The sequence below is a fragment of the Sceloporus undulatus genome, chromosome 2, assembly GCF_019175285.1.
Source record: "Sceloporus undulatus isolate JIND9_A2432 ecotype Alabama chromosome 2, SceUnd_v1.1, whole genome shotgun sequence".
NCBI classification, from domain to species: domain Eukaryota; kingdom Metazoa; phylum Chordata; class Lepidosauria; order Squamata; family Phrynosomatidae; genus Sceloporus; species Sceloporus undulatus.
In genome coordinates, this window is record NC_056523.1 from 44,025,301 (window position 1) to 44,042,044 (window position 16,744).

At 39.4% G+C, this 16,744-nt stretch overlaps 2 protein-coding genes across 2 annotated transcripts in view; one reads left to right on the forward strand and one right to left on the reverse strand.

Annotated features, from left to right (window-relative positions):
* The window catches only part of SUMF1 (sulfatase modifying factor 1), an 891,645-nt gene that overhangs the window by 670,488 nt on the left and 204,413 nt on the right, over positions 1–16,744 (reverse strand). The window lies entirely within an intron of this gene.
* ARL8B (ADP ribosylation factor like GTPase 8B) overlaps positions 2,410–16,744 on the forward strand; it is a 30,076-nt gene continuing 15,741 nt past the window's right edge. The window contains exon 1 of the mRNA XM_042448636.1: positions 2,410–2,658. Coding sequence (XP_042304570.1) covers positions 2,536–2,658 — 123 coding nt within the window. The 5' untranslated portion in view covers positions 2,410–2,535. The remainder of the gene's footprint in view (positions 2,659–16,744) is intronic.

Sequence of the window (16,744 nt, forward strand, 5' to 3'; positions counted from 1 at the left end):
AGTCTAAGCCATTTGTGTGCATTTGCAGATGACCACTCAAAGAAGAAATACTGTTACAGGTAAGCCACCTGTCCTTATAAACGGAGTATGTTGTATTGAACTTTCACAATCTTTTTTTTAAAAAATTCTTCCTAACCTCCCCAAATTTACAAAACGGTGTTCAGTGCAAACTTTCTCATCTCCTGTTTTCAGTCTTTTTTGTGTTTTCTTCAGAACAGAACAAACAGAAAATGAAAGACAAATGTCAAGTCTCCCCCAGGACTGGGACTCCATTAAAATAATTGCAGTGGAAATAAAAACAACAACAACATACCGAAAGCTAACATTCAAACTATTACCCACATGAAAGCAAATCTGTAAATGTACAGTTGGCCCTCTTTATCCCAGATGGCAAGGGACACCATTTTGCTATGCCATTGCATTCAACAGGGCTTGAGCCTCCATGGATGCCAAGGGGCCCTTCTTTGTACTTTAAAAGGATTTTTTTTTTTAAAATGGATAAAACGGTGCAATCTGGAACAGTACAAAAAAACCCTACAGCCCCTTTCTTAAAAGCCTTCAGTTGTAAAAGGCCCTCCGAATAATAATAATAAAAAAGGAAAGCTACAAGAAATGGAGTTGCAAAGGCTGCATCCACGTTGCAGAAATGATCCTCTTTGAGAGCGCTATAACTGCTGTGGCTCAATGCTATGGAATTCTGGGAACGAGTTTGTTGTGGGCCGCGGAGCGGAGCAGCAGAAACAGAACAGCAGAGCTGTGCTTTGGGTTCACAAGGTTTGAAGGAGGAGCATTTGTAGGCTGTAAGTCCCCATCCTCCCAGTTTAATGTAATACATATGCCAGGCTCTTTGATAATTAAAAAAAGAGACAATCCAGCAATCAGCAGTGACTTAGCTGAAGAAAAAGGTGACAAACACAACTCAGTAGGTCGGTTTGTTGTGTGTGTGTCTTCAAGTCGTTTCCTATTTATGGCAACCCTAAGGCAACTGTATCACAGGGTCTTCTTGGCATGTTTCTTCCAGAGGGGGGTTTCCATTGCCATCCTCCGAGGCTGAGAGAAAGCACATAACAACCATATAAAATGGCAAAATCAAGGTTAGCTTTTTGGAACAGACACATTTTATATATTTTCAAGCCATGGATAGTTGAATCTGGATGCAGAGGGCCGGCAGTACTATCCTTAAAGCTGAAGATCCAATTTGGGATTCCTTTTCCCCAGCCCCTGCAGAAAGTACTTTCCCACCATTGGAGCTATGACACCAAGAGAAGCAGCATGTGGTCTGTTGCTCTTTTAGGGGAAGAAAACCTGTCAATAATAATAATAATAATAATAACTTTTTTAAAATGGGCTTAAATCCTATTGGGAGTTCCAAGTGCACTAGGCCATTGGGATCAATGGGATTTCCCTATGTGTTGATTCACTATTTCAATGGGTCTACTCTATTTGGTATAAGCAGAAGAAATCAGACCTGATTTCATTTCCTGTTGTAACAGTTCTTGATCCCCCAAACTGTGCCCTTTAAGGGATTTTGGACTTCAGCTCCCAGAATCCCAGACTATTGGCCAAGACAGCTGAGGCTTCTGGGAACTGAAGTCCAAAATCTCCTAAAGGGCACAGTTTGATTTCACTCAACCGTTCTCTGGTTACCAGGAATTATCCCTGTTTGCCATATTGTAATACATTTTTTAGAATTTGTATTTGTGGTCCCTTTCGGGGGGAAAGTGGGATAGGAACCAAATAAATAAATAAAACCAAGAGTTCGATCTTCACCGAAAAGCTTAATTAATTATTTTTAATTAATTAATTAATCAATTGTTTTAAATATATATTTACAGCCATGAATATGACACTGTATTCTGTATTTAGCTTATTGCGGATACAGCCTCATGGAGATTATTATCACACCACACTCTTATAGATTATTATTATTATTAAACTTTATTTATGAAGATTATTAATATTTTTATGAGATTATTGTTGTCATTATCACACTACACTCTTATAGAGTATTATTATTGTTATTGTTATTATTAAACTTTATTTATAAAGTGCTGTAGGTTTACATAAAATACAATAAAAAACAAACAAACAAAAACGAAGTGGAGTTGTTGCTATTCCACTTTTTAACTGCTGCTCTGGCTGCCTCCTCCTCCTCCTGTTGCATTTTGGGATTTGTAGTCCACTGAAGCCTAAGAGCTCCCTGGCTGAACATTCTAAAGGCCCGCTCCTTTAAACTCCAAATCCCAGCATGCAACGGGAGGAGGCAGCCAGAGCAGTTAAAAGCGGAACAGCAGGAGACGGTCTTCAATCTCCCAGTCCTCCAGGGTTGTCGTTCTCCCTTCCGACCAGCAGGGGCCGCTGTGGAGGCGCTGGACTTCCGGTCTGGAGCGGAAGGGGGCGTTTTCTCCCTCCTCCGGGCATCCGAGGAGTCATATGACCCGCCAGGCGGGGAGAGAGAGATAGAGAGGGAGACTCAGCTGCCGCTGCGAAGGAAGGAGCAAGAGTAGTCGAGCAACCACCGGCCCCACAGCCACCATGCTGGCGCTGTTGTCTCGGCTGCTGGACTGGTTCCGGTCCTTGTTCTGGAAGGAGGAGATGGAGCTGACCCTGGTGGGGCTGCAGTACTCGGGAAAGACCACCTTCGTCAACGTCATCGCGGTGAGAAAATGCAGCAGCCACACGGGACAATATAGCCCGCTTTGGCACCGCTTTAACCGCCCTGCCCCCTCCCTCCTGTTGAATCCTGGGGGCGGGAGAGGGGTTGCATTTTGTCGGGGCTGTTTGAGGCCTTGTAAAACTACACATCCCAGGATGCCATAGGGTCCTCCAGTGCTTTAAAAGGGTGCCAAAGCTGTATTGTTTTTATCAGACATAGGGACCCCTATAATGGGGTTTTCTTCACAAGATTTGTTTCACAGGGTTGGTTTTGTTTTTGCCACTGCCTTCCCCTGCGGAGGCTGAGAGAGTGTGACACCCACCGGTGTGTTTATGTGGCCGAACCGGGATTCAAACCCTGGCCTCCCAGAGTCATGGTCCAACGCTGAAACTGCTACATGCTGCCACCCTCTTCCTTTCAGTGAGTCTCAGAGGTGCTAGAAGACCTCTCTGTGTCCCGATTCTGCATACACTTGTCCCTCCGCATGCGCTGGGGTCAGGGGCACAGGGCCCCCGTGAATATGGAAAAGCCACAAAGAACAAAAGCACCATGTTTTTCTTAACTTGAGAGGACACCTCTCCAGGAATCTCTTCTAGGTCCTCCAGGGCAACTCTGTGGTCAACATCCGACAGACACTGACCATAGAACTGCACCAGAGGAGCTACAAAGGCCTAGAAGACTGTTCTCTCTAGGAATCACTAGGTCTTTCAGTGCAACTTTTAGTTAAAGTTGACTATAGAGTTGCACTGGAGGACCCAGATATTCCTAGAGAGAACATATTAAATCCATCTCTAATCAAATCCACAAATATCAAAGCAGCAAATATGGAGGGATGAGTGTACTAACACAGCTATATCTTTGAATGCTACGCCACTCTGTCTCTCATTTGCCTCCCAAGCATCATTAAGTGTCTAGGAGCCCTCTCCACTTTTCACTCTGGCAAGGGAGGGATTTCAGGGGTGTGTGCTGGTGGACCTTCAAGTCAGGGCGACCAGACGTCCTCGTAATCACAAAGAAAGGTAATCACAAAGAAAGGCACCGCAAAATCTAGGACGTTCCAGGAAAACGGAGCACATTGCACAAAATAAAGGCTAGAAACACTCATAGAAATGTAAAATCATTCTCCACAGTCGTGCTCAAAATGGAGGGCCTCTTAGAATCCCTCCTAGATTGAAGGCTGAAATGGAAGACATGTCCTGGAAAAGAAGGATGTCTAGGCATTTATGGGGACCCTAAGGCAACTCTTTCACACGTTCTTCTTGGTAAGATTTATTCTGGCAAGGTTTGCCCTTGTCTTCCCTTGAGGAGGCTAAGAGAGAGTGACTTGCCCAAAGTCACCCAGTGGATTTCTATGGCCAGGCCTGGTCTCCAGAGTCACAGTCCAACACTCAAACCACTGCACCAGGCTGGCTTAAAGGGTGCACCCTTTGCTGAAGAAGTTCCAGCTGCTGTTGTTTGTCGTGTTTCTCTTTGGCAGAGAAGGCTAACAGCCCTGTCAGTCAAATTTCAGCTGCTAAATTTCAACAGATGTAATGTAAGAGCGGGATATGAGACATACATATTGAAGTTTTCTTGTGGTGAGCATTTTAAACTTAACTTGAAATCTTGTGTTTCTCTTCACTAGCAAATTCCATTAATCTTCAAAAGCATTGACTACAGAACTTCTTGTTTATATCCTTCTTTTTCAATGCACTCCTTTTGACTTCCTAGCCCAAGCTTCCTGAATGGGGAATTGATGTCAGCCACCCGCTGAGTAGTCGGCAATGGAAACTGGGCAGTCTTTTTGGAAGCTAAACACAGAGCGTAACCAAATTCAGGGTGTATCTACACTGTAGGAATAATGCAGTTTGACATCACTTTAAGTACCATGGCATGTCCCACAGAATATTGGGATTCTAGTTTTGTGGGGCATCAGCCCTCTGGCTAAAAACCTTGTAAAACTACAGGCCCCAGGATTCCATAGGAAAGAGCTTTTGCACTTAAAGTGGTATCTGACTGCATTATTTCTACAGTGTAGATGCACCCAGAGCCTCAGGCCTAAGGCAGAATGGAGGAGGAGAAGAGTGACTTCATTTGGTGGTAGAATTAAAAGATATAGCTGTGTTAGTCTGTAGAATTAGTACGTAGAGAGATCTTGTAGCATCTTTGAGACTGACTGACAGAAAGAAAGAAATTGGCAGCATGAGCCTTCGTAGACTTCACTCTACCTCCTCAGATGCAGTTGGTGGAGTGGAAGCCAAGTACAGTCATATATACATACATATGCCATTGGTATGTGAGAATGTCAGTTCAAATTACAAATCCTTTGTGAATGGAAATGAAGTTGCAGGTCTAGTTTTAACTATGGTCATTAGTGCACAAAGACAGGAAAAGGACATGGATGGTAGGGAAGATGGTTGAAATACCCCCCCCCCCTTTTTTTTTCCAGGTTAGGTTGTGTATTTTTCATGCATGGCAGCATGGTTTGTTTGTTTGTTTTTTTCTTTTGATGGGGCAATGCTGAGACATGTGATTGTCACATCTTTTAAGAGTTTGGGAGCTGTATCTACACAACCAAGACAGTTTCATATTGGTTTAACTGCTGTGGCACTATTTTTGTGGAACCCTGGGATTTGTAGTTTCATGAGTTCTTTGCAATTCTTTACCAAAGAGCTCCAGTACTGCAGTTCCCTAGAGCTCTCCAACAGAGAATTGTTAGTGTCTCACCAAACCACACAACCCAGAATTCTGTGAAAAGGAGCCGTGAGGGCTAAAACGTGCCATCAAATTGGGATGACTGGAGTGTAGACACTGCAATAGAAGATGTGTTCTTTAATTCAAGTCTCTGAGGATCAATGAAGCGACTGGGGCCTGGGTGGGGCTGAACCCAAGGAAGAGTGCCTCTATACATAATACATTGCACCATGATATCACAATTGTGGATTAAGCAGCTTTGCAAACGGATAGGTTGATGCCTCTCCCTCTATCTTGGGCAGATCTCATGTTCTTTGCATAAGGAGCATAACTTAGGGTTCAGGAGCTCTCAATTCCTTCCCAATTTTGCAACTTTCCTGATCCTGACTTTGTGGGTGTGGCCTTGGGAACTTCTTTCTCCCTTTGCCCAGTGAGTCTAAGTAGTTCAGGATGGGTGGATTTTAAGTCCTTGCTTTGCTCTACCCAACTCTCCCTTGATTGCCCAATGAGTTTCTGATCTTGTCCTCTTTGAAAGAACTTAGGATTGGGTATGTTGGTCAAGATTACCAGTGCAAGATCACTGTACCATCAGAAAATGGTCTCAAGATGCTGCATATAGATTAGGCTGTTGGTCAAGATGACCAAGATTAGGATCTATTGGTCAAGATTACAGTGCTGTATAATGCAAGATCACTGTACCATCAGAAAATGATCTCGAAATGCTCCCAGCCAATAGGCAGAGGCTATCCATGTACCTATATAGGCCTGAATGTTTCTAAGAAATGTAAAATGCAGAGGCTATTTATCAATAGGTCACTGATTGGTTACATTTAGGATCACTACTTTCCTCCTCTCATCTGCATGAATTTACAGAACATTTAATGGGATATTAGTTGTCTATTTACTTCACTGTCCATAGCAGAGTCAGTGCTATTATGCCTTGATACTATTCTCCCTTAGAGACAATGGCAGTCATTTAGTTCTGCAATCGGAGCCCCTTTCTCATGGGCAGCTCCCAGCTCCTGGGAGTTTACTTTCAAGCAAATTCATCTAAGTTGTATCCATAATATGGAAAACCCACCAATACCATTACATTTGTTCATCACTAATATAGGTTACCACCAGTCATGTATAGACAGAACCAGAGCTTAGAAAAGTGATATTTTTGGACTACATCTTCCAGAATGCCCCAAGTTAACTGGTGGAGCCTGGAAGTTATAATCCAAAAAGTAACTTTTTCAGGCTGTGAGTAAAGCCTGTGTTATGCATGAGTAATTACAGATCATTAGATATTTTAAGAATGGTTTAGAAATATGAATGTTGATTAAAGCATGACGGAGGTAACCCACTTTTGTGATATTGTTTTGAATATGCATGTATGGGATGTGCTGTCTTTCCATAGGCTTTTCATGTATGCTGTCTAGTTTTAAAACATAAATTTTATTTGCTTTGTTGTGTATCTGTAGATACAACAGTGATTCAAATTTATCTTAGTTTTTGGTGAATTAGGGCTCAGTTCTAATAAGACTCTTCATTGAGAATAAAGATTCTTAATGGTGCCAGTTCCCATTAAACAGATCAAAGCAGGGTGAGTTGTTTCCAGCTTACTCTTCTAGTAGGTGAGTGCAGCCTTTTACTCAATGCAGCAACAATAGGAGGGTGTGGTTGAGTCGTCAGTAGAAATTTATTTGGAATGGGATAAGAAATTCCTCCATACTGGGTTGCAGCTGCAGAATGCCCCTCTCAGGCCATTAACTTGCTTATCCATTCTGAAGTTGGCTAATAAAACGGTTTGTTGGCATCTTTTAAAAAGATCAATTGCATCCCTATAACAAACAGAAGATGCAATGTTTTCCTAGCGTCTAAGATCTAAGGTGTATCTGTTCTGTGTGACATAGGAGTGTTATCTAGATTACAGCTAAAATGTACTGATGATTGGGTAAACCAGCCTCCTCTTATACAACAATAGTCCCACCCACTCCGTACGCCTAATGCTATGATAAGTTAGTGCTATCTTTTAGTTAGCGCTGTAACTTTTAGTGTGATACTTTGCTGGATACATGTCTGTAACATGCTTCTTTGCTGTAATAACAGGACTAGGTCCTTGCAAAGATGTGAACTATTTCTTGGGCTGTGCTGGCTTGACAGGCCGGTTAATATTTCCTTCCTACTTGGATGTTGCTTGCAACAAGGATATGAAACTTTTGAGGAAGGTTTTTGTGTGTGTGAATATATTCTAAAGCTGTTGGGATTTCACTGGCTCTGTATCAGCAGTGTTTATGGCACAGGGTAAGCAAAAGTTACTTGATTAAGATGTTAGTCTTACTTAACCCTTGATAAGATTGCATTTGTAAATATTTGCAAGCAACTTAAATGATTTAAATATGAATGATTAGATTTTTTTTTTTTTTTTGCTGTCTCTGTGCAATTCATGGCCAATTAAATAAGCAAACATGCTATGGAGAACATTTTAGATAAGATGAATAACTAAAGCTAAAAAAATAAGCCATCAGTTTAAAATTTGGTGATTTAATTATACTAGTTTGATCTTTTTAGGAATTTACGCTAGCATAAGACTGATACACTGGCTTAGGGCGCTTTTTTGGAGTGGTGTTTTGTAGTGGTGGAGAGGAATAGAAAGCTGCCCTGTCAGCTCCTGATGGGATTCTTGCAAAGAATAGTGAGCCTTGGTCTGATCTAGAAAGATAACATTTCAAACAAGAGTGTCCATCAAGATGTTTAGCATGAGGCAGGAATGCATTCTTAAGAAATCCTGAGACTGCACTCTTGCTTTGTAAATCTGAATCATGTAGAGCAATAGTGGTGTGTTCAGCCCAACTAGGCTGAAATTAACTCATCCCTTGTCTTGCTGAAGACAGGAATAAATAAAGCCAAAGGTATATGAACTGTTTGTGTGAATAGATGGTGGTTTAGTTGATGTGTAGGGCTATATTGAGTGTTATCATGGGGGCAATGGCCCAAAGAGATCTTTAAAAATATAAACATTCACAAAATATGGCCAGTGGAGAGTGTGGTACAGCTATTTAATACGTTTGGTATTTTGGATGCAGGTTTCTCTTTTTTGTCTGCTCTGCAACCCTCTGCCTCTTCAGAAACCTGCTCCAGAAGGTTTCCTGGACCTTAACCCACAAACACCTTTCAAATCACAATTTTACCTATATCTACATACTATAACAGAGTTTCTTCTGATTCTTCAGGTGAATTGGTATTTTACTTTTACCTTGTTTTATGGTGTTGACTTTACATAACAAATGAGCTACCATTGGAAGATGATACTGTTTTAAATAGAACCATTTTGTTCTTACTGACAGTGAAAATAATTGGGGAAGAACCTAGTTGAAATTAAAATCATCTGCCTCTATGGAAATTTTTTGTTGTTCCTCTTTCTGGAAACTAAGCTCCAGTTGATGAAATTATTTCAACATCATGTAGAAAAAAATGCATCCTCTCTCCCATCAAAGAAGTATTGTCATATTACAGTCTGAGCTGGTATAACAAAACAGAATGAAGTGCATTAAAATGAGGTGCACTGAAAGTCATTAATTGTGTTTTCATACAAATATACAGTAAACAGATTCCTAAAAAACATAGATTGGCTATGCATGTACTTAAAGCACTGGACATCTTCAAATGATGGTTAATTAATTCCTGTATGAAAAGTAAAAAATGGTTGTATACCCCATCTCTCATGTGCTATATGTGTATAAGTACTTTACAATAGAATGCATGTAACAAGGAGAGAAGCGGATAGTATCTTTTGGTTCTTGTTTTAGTGAGAGATTTTTACCAATGCATGAAAGAATAGCTTGTAGTACCCTTGTCCATATAATTATACCACTCATATATAGTGGAATAGTTACACTTCAGTGGCTTGTCTGTGCTGCTGACACTTGGACTGCATATTGGTGATGAAATGATGGTTTATCATGCAGTAGTTGCTACTGATCAATCAGCTTAGGTGTTGTAAAAATATAGTGTTTACTATTACCTTGTTCTGTCAGCAGGAAAAATGTACATCACCCTTCCAAGACAAGCATAAATTCCTGGGAGCTACAATCTTGCAGTGTGAAAACATTTATAACACATGGGTATATTTCTAATCCTTTCTTAATCTTTAAAGCATCTGTTAATAGAAAAATCATGCTGATTCTACTCTTTCTTGAACAATTTATCTAGCACTAGAGAGATAAAACGTCCAGAAATTTTGAATCCATGGAAAGAAAAAATATTTTTTTTTGGCTTGGAAAAATGGAAATTTTTAGAAAATTTGAAAGAAAATGCAATGTTAGGACCCTTTTCAGTTTGAATGCCAATTTGTTTTTTTAGAAACATAAAATGCATTATATATAACTTGGTTTGGCATGTTTGATATATTAAATATAGTTTGTCCAGAAAATAATAAATTGTTTTTCTATATTTCATTTTTTGGTGATGTGTAAATAAGGGGTCCCAACTGTAAAGAACACCTGTACTATAAGTTACTTCTTTGGTTTTCCCAGTTTAGAAGTAGGAAAAAAGCCTCAATAAAAAAGAAGAAATCATCCATATTAATTAATCAAGTAAAATAAACTATTTTGTCTCCTTTCGTCTTTCATTGTGTTAAGAAGACATAAAACACTCATTCTCAGAAAAAGAGTTGAGAAAAGGAAACCAAGATAATGAATAGAATTGATTGAGATACTGTACATAGCCTTATTATGTAAAAGAATAACTGCTGCATAGTTTTAGAAATAATATGGAAGAGGTAAATATGAGAACACCTTCTGTTGAATATTTTATTAATTCCTCTAAAAGAAAGTTCTCCCACTCCGCATTGTTCACATTTCCAGGGAAGAAATGTCTTTTGGGGAAAAACAGAAAAATCTGTGTGTTCTGGTTTTTTCTGGCTTTTCCCTTCATGTCTTTACTTGGCACTAGCATTTCCATCATTAATCTTTTTGTGTTATAGGTGTTGATTCAGACTCGAAGTAGCACTCACATATAAATAACCACTTAACCTCTGGAGATGTTGATTCTTTTAATTTAGCCCAGAAATGACACCGACTGCAGTCATACGTAGAGTCTTCAAAGAATGTATCCAGGTCAATCCAGTATTTCTGAGTGGACAAATATAGGATTGCTACCAATGGCATGGGACACCTGTGCCCCTTAGGGCTGCCTCACCCATAATGCCTTGCTTTTGGGAAAGACCCCATCAAACCTAGGCATTTTGGCCTTGCAGGTTCTGTGGACCTTTTGCTTGGATGTATTATCATCCAGGCAAATATGCTACTGCTGCATTTGATCAGAGGGATCACTAGTAGACCTGGCTGATGGAGTTCAGCAAGTGGATCTCCCAGCAGTGTGATCTACTGTTCCCACCGATCTACACCTAAGGTGAGACCCTCATCTTGCATCCCTGACACTGAGGACTGTACTATGAAAGCTGTATGTGGACTTGTAATGTGTCTGTATTTATTTACAAGGCTAAACTAACTTTCCCCAAGTATCATTGTAGTTCCACATAGGCCTAATCATACCAAGTGCTTGTTTGATTGGTATCAATAGAGCAAAGCTGGTTTAAATGTAGGCATGATGAGACTAAGTGCTTTGCACTGGGTTCCTAAGCCTTTCAGTCAGGGAGAAAGTCTTATTGCACAGTGTAGGCAGTTATCCAATTATCAGTCAAATCAGATCATGCCTTGTTTTCCAGACAGATGTAATAATAGTATGACTCACAAAAGATGATCTAATGAAACTCAAGTTTGGATTTATTGCCAGATGTTGTTCGGTTCATCTGAACCTGGGATATTTAAGACTGCTGAATCATATTTTGTTGATAAGCAAAAAACTTGGATTTAAGAAATTAATAGGTCATACTTGTATTTCTGAAAATGTACCCACATGTCAATCCATCAAACATTTTAATTTAAAACAAAATACAGCCAAAGACTGTATGGCAAATCTAATTATGTATCATTGGCAGTAATTGATTTGCCATGGATTCTACTTTGTTGATGTTGTTTTGTCTTCATGTCACTTCAGCAACCTAAACGCAAACATATCCAGGTATTTTCTTGGCAAGATTTGTTCAGAGGGCTTTGCCTTTTCCTTCCTCAGAGGCTGAGAGAGTGTGATTTGTCCCAAGATCACCCAGTGGGTTTCCATGGCTGAGCAGGGATTTTAGCCCTGGTCTCCAGAGTCATAGTCCAACACTGAAACCAGTACACCACAACGACTCTCCAGATGCTTCTTCACTCTTTGCAAATGTGCAGTAATTTGGACTTGTGCAAACATTCAGGACCCAGATTGAGAACCAGGGATGTGTAAAGGGTTACAATAACTGTGGACTACTGTACTTGGTTACTGTGTAACCCTTTTCTATTTTAGGTCCAAAACACACTGCAGAAATAATCCAGTTTGAGACTGCTGTAACTGCCCTGGCTCAGTGCTAGGGAATCCTGGGCACTGTTATTTATTGTGGTACTAGAGCTCTCTGCGAGAGAAGGTGAAATGTCTCACAAAACTACAGTTCCCAGAATTCCCTAGCATTAGCCAGGGCAATTAAAGCAGTCTGAAACGATTATTTCTGCCATGTGTTTTGGACCCTAGAGTCTCTGAACAGCTTGTGATGGACACATAAAATGGAACAGTTGTGGTTGAAATGGATCTGGGGAAGGAAATAATGGTGTGGGTATTGTAGGAGCAGAATGACTGCTTTTTATACTCTCCAAAAAGTAATAATATCTATTTATTTATACCCCGCTTTTCAGCCAAAAGGCTATTGGAGTGGCTTACAAATTGTTAATTAGATATATATACACACATAATACATAAATATATAACATTTTTTTGGTAAAATAAATAAAATTCTCGCTTTATAAAATTAATATTTATGTATATCTAAAGTAAGCATCTGTAATAAGCATTGTGAGAGCTTTGTCTCAGTGGGAAAAAGACTATTTGTTGCCTGTTTACATGGGTGCATACATACAACCAGATGAAGGAATTTTTCCAATCAGGAGATACCCTGATCTTGTATCCATTACTCAATAAGTCATTCCTACCTGAGTCACTTTTATATTTATGGTAAGAAGTGCTCTGGTTGTTCTGTATATCTAGAAAGATACTGTGTTTGAGTTGCCTGGACCATGCAGTTCTTTTTCTGCCAGACAGCTTTTCCATTGAGGCAATTTTATTGAACTGCTGACTCTAGGCTAAAGGTCCTGGAGCAAGTTCTGTTGTTATACACACAGCACTGTATTGCAACTAAAATGACCATACTTCCTTCAGGTGTGGCAAAAGCAAAGTGTGAACTGAGCACAGAAAAAATCTCAGGCTAAAGTTTTAATAGAGTTTGCTGTCAGAATAGCTAACACCATTTATTTCTCTATTGAGGCCAACTTACATTTTGTAGGCCACCATGGGAATTTTGAAGGTCATGGTAGAAATCCCTCAAGACATGAATTAAAGGCATCTTTCTTGAGCACTGCATCTTCTGAATGATTTTGGATCTTAGGTTTCTTCAGGGACAATGCAGTATTTTCTTCGAATTCTGTGGAGAAAAAGTTTTAGTCCTTCGTTGTTGGTTTTTTTTTAAAGGAAATTATTAATTTAATATTAATTACAATGAGAAACATCCGCACTATAAAAACCTCTTGTTTCCAATTATGTCTCATAAATTTCAGATATTGTGTCTTAATAACTAGTTGCTCTTGAAGCTTCAGCAAGTCCTGAGGATAATATTGAAAAACCATCTTGCAACTGGCTTCTTGCTCCGCATCTGAAGATGACGTCTGTTGAGGCAGTGAACCAGGTGGATGGGGAGGAGTGTGCGCAGTGGCTTACCAATGATATAGAAGGGATGCCCCCTCTCATCCAGCATAAGTATTGTGGGCTACTTGCTCTTTCCCTGCCACTTGCCTGTCGTTCATTGTACAGATTTCTACAGAGACCAGAAACATTTGCTGTCACCCTCTGCCCCTTCCTTTGTTGGTGTTTTTGCACCTTATACCAGTAAGAGGAATGTTCCTTTCTTGCCTCCATGACAAATAAGCATTTCAGTATTATCCTCTAAACTGCAACCATGATTCTGTATCTATCCTAAGGCTCCCCTGTACATAACTTGAAGCCAAGGACAATTGCGGGAGAGGTATAAGAAACAATATAAGAATACTTTATATTAAAATTTGAACTGAGATTTTCAAGATACTTGTTCAGCTTTAGTGTTTCACTGATCTGGTGAAAACTTGAAATTGTTTCAACCTTTTAAAAAAATCATTTCTTCACTTCTTCATTTTGAAAATTTCTAGGTAATCTGGTTTTGATAGGGTCTTTTTTATGGAACATGTATAGACAACATGCAGCACTTGATAAGTCTTACTAGCTAATAAAGTAGCTTTCATTTTTACATTATTTTTAAAATCTTCTTGGTTGTAGAGCTAGTTTGAAAAAGTGATGACCATGACGCTTAGAAGATTATTAGATTTTGTCTCCTGAAACTCCTTGCCTCCACCTCCAGTGCAATGATATCTTGTACCATAAAAACTAAGTAAACTTCATAAAAATTGTCAAAATAAATCATGGTGATGGTAGTTAATGGATGACTTTATGAATTTTGAATGGATATATTCACAGATATCTTTTCCTTAAGCTAAATAAAAAAATACAACATCATATTCATCGCTGTAAATATATTGCTGAGTTTTTAAACATTAATTTGTAAGCTTTTCAGTGAAGATGGAAATCTTGGCTGCCACCAAATGACAAACATGGATAATTTCTGATATCAGGAAATGTTTAAGTAAAATCAGAAGAACTGTAATAATAATAATAATCCCAGAAATTTTGAAACTGTAAATAAGAGAGGCATACAAATATTAAAAAGGATTCATGATTCAATAGAAAAGATGGTAATGTCTGGTGAAGTGGAAGTCAGTACGAAAAGAGGAACATTACTTTATAAGTACATAGACTCATTCAAGGAGACCATCAAGTTTGGAAGATCTTGAAAGGGCTGGTCATAACAGTGTCTTGGAGGTCTCTAATTCATAGGGTACTAATAAGTTGTAGCTAACTTGATGGCAGTTAACAACAGCAACAAAAGGGAAAATGCAAAATCATGAGAAATACTGCTCAGTAATAAAATGATGTTAGTTGTTTCCCCAGTACAGTTGCAATTCCTTATTTCAAATTGTGGTGACACTTTATGAATCTTCAATAGCTTGCCAGTTTTGTACTTGCAGTTTGTACTGGGGAATATTTGAAAGGATTGGAATGGGGAAGTGGCCAGCCTACATCCGCGAACCCTGCATGGTACACTTCTGATTAGTACCTCAGTGCATAATATGTTTGTGGATCCAGTCTCATAATTTCCCACTCTATTTTTCTGCAATGTTTTTATCCACTGTAATGATTTGCTTTGTGTCTCATTGTTCAGGTGAAGTCAAAAGCAAGTAAAAATTCAGGTTTTTCAGAATGGCAGGGCCATAATGAAAGATCACACAACTTGTTAGAGGAATGACTGGATGAGGAGCGATGTCTCTGTACTATGAAGTGCAAGATGTTTATATGGTGTAGGTTTCACTAGTGCTGAAAGCCAATGCTGGTGTGTTTATGCCTCTGTCAGTCAGCTGACATGGTTCATCAGTGTCACTGTGATTCCTTGAGCAGCATGTGCTGATCAGCAGCCATGCCTTTTATACCTGATTAATTTGAAATCTGTGAAAGAGAGCATGGCCACACTGACTGGCAAACAGAGAGCTAGAAGGACACCACTGACCTGTTTTATCACTGTGATCTGTGGCTGTACTAATTGTAGGAGTATTGACACTTGCCCACTTAAAGTTGAAAATGTTGGTTTCAGAGAACCACTTCTGAGGAGCCGTAGAAGTGAAATGACACTGAGCATGGATGTTCATTGCCAGGTAGTTTGGCCTACATCAGTCCAATTTCTGTTGCTAGGGCACTTCAGATAGCCTGGAGTGATGAAAGTCAGTATGCAGTGATTAAGGAAATACAGAGGATCACGCCATGATGGTTTGTGCAAATGATCTGATGTGGTGAACTAGAACAATTTAAATGTTGGGGCTGTTTAGCTTTGAATAAGGTGAGTAAGGAGAGACATGACAGTGGTCTCTAAAATTATTGTATATACTTGTGTATAAGTCGACCTCATGTATAGGTCCAGGGCAGAATTTGTGGCCAAAATTATGCATTTTGATATGACATGTGGATAAATTGAAGGTGAGGCATGTAACAAAGGATGTAAAGGAAAACAATGCCAATGAACTTAGAAAATTCCAGCAGCTTAACTGTGCTCACCCTATACTATAGGTGTGAGGAGGGAACGATGGTAAATGGTGGCTTTGTGATGCTCAGGGGAGGTAACTAGTCAGAAAACATGCACATGTCGAAAAGGAGGTGAAGGCAAAGCAAAGGAAATGGTGACTGTGTTAGCAGTGGTTATAGCTTTTAACTAAACATTGGTCCAGATAGGCTTTTGATCCAATAATGAGCAGACCTGTGCTCCTCAAACCTTGATCCTCCCAATATTTTGGACTTCAGCTCTCAGAACTCCTTTCAGTCTTGATTTGAGGGAAGACGTGTGAATTTTGTGATTAGGCTTCCTAAGTTGTCTTGAAGCAGCCACTATCCTTCAAGCTATCTTCTAGATAGGTTGTAAGAACAACAATCAGTCATCTTCAATATGCCATAAAAGGTTGCCATGGGGGGGGGGGACATGTATACTTTCTTGAGCTCCTTGTTGAGGAAGGATATACGATCATAGGTCCAATAAAGGAAATTAATTCAAGGAATCAACCCATTATCATGTTTTGTTCTCTGTACATGTTCTGATGATGAATGAATGATACTCTTTAATTATAATGGGACTTGTATACTTCAGTGGGCACACCTACATTGTTCTGCTTCCTCCTACTTGGGTATACTAGTTTGTTGGTCTGTTAACTTCAAGAGCTATTCTCAACAGAATTTAGGTATGACTAAATACACAGCATTCTCATGGCTTTTACATGAAATTATGGCCTTTTTGCTTTTTCTTTAGCTTGTGCTAGAAAATTGTTCTCATTAAATTACTTAGGTATTGTCTAGCTTCTTTTGAGTTTATAAAAAATAAGGGACTGGCTGGATCTTGATTCTTGTGAAGCACCAAATAAATTCTCAAAGTGACTGTTAAGGTCAGAATGTCCCAGTCTTGCATTGTTACTCCAGCCGATGAAATAAGTATCTGTTGCAAGAGTTTAAACACTAATGATTGCCTAACAGTGCTTCAAAAATAATACTGCCTGTTCTGACACTGTAATGATTCTTACTGTGAGAAATTTGAAGCATTCCAGGATATAATTAAAAGCTTTAGGTGTATGATTCTAGAATTCTTGAGAGAGAATTGTTACC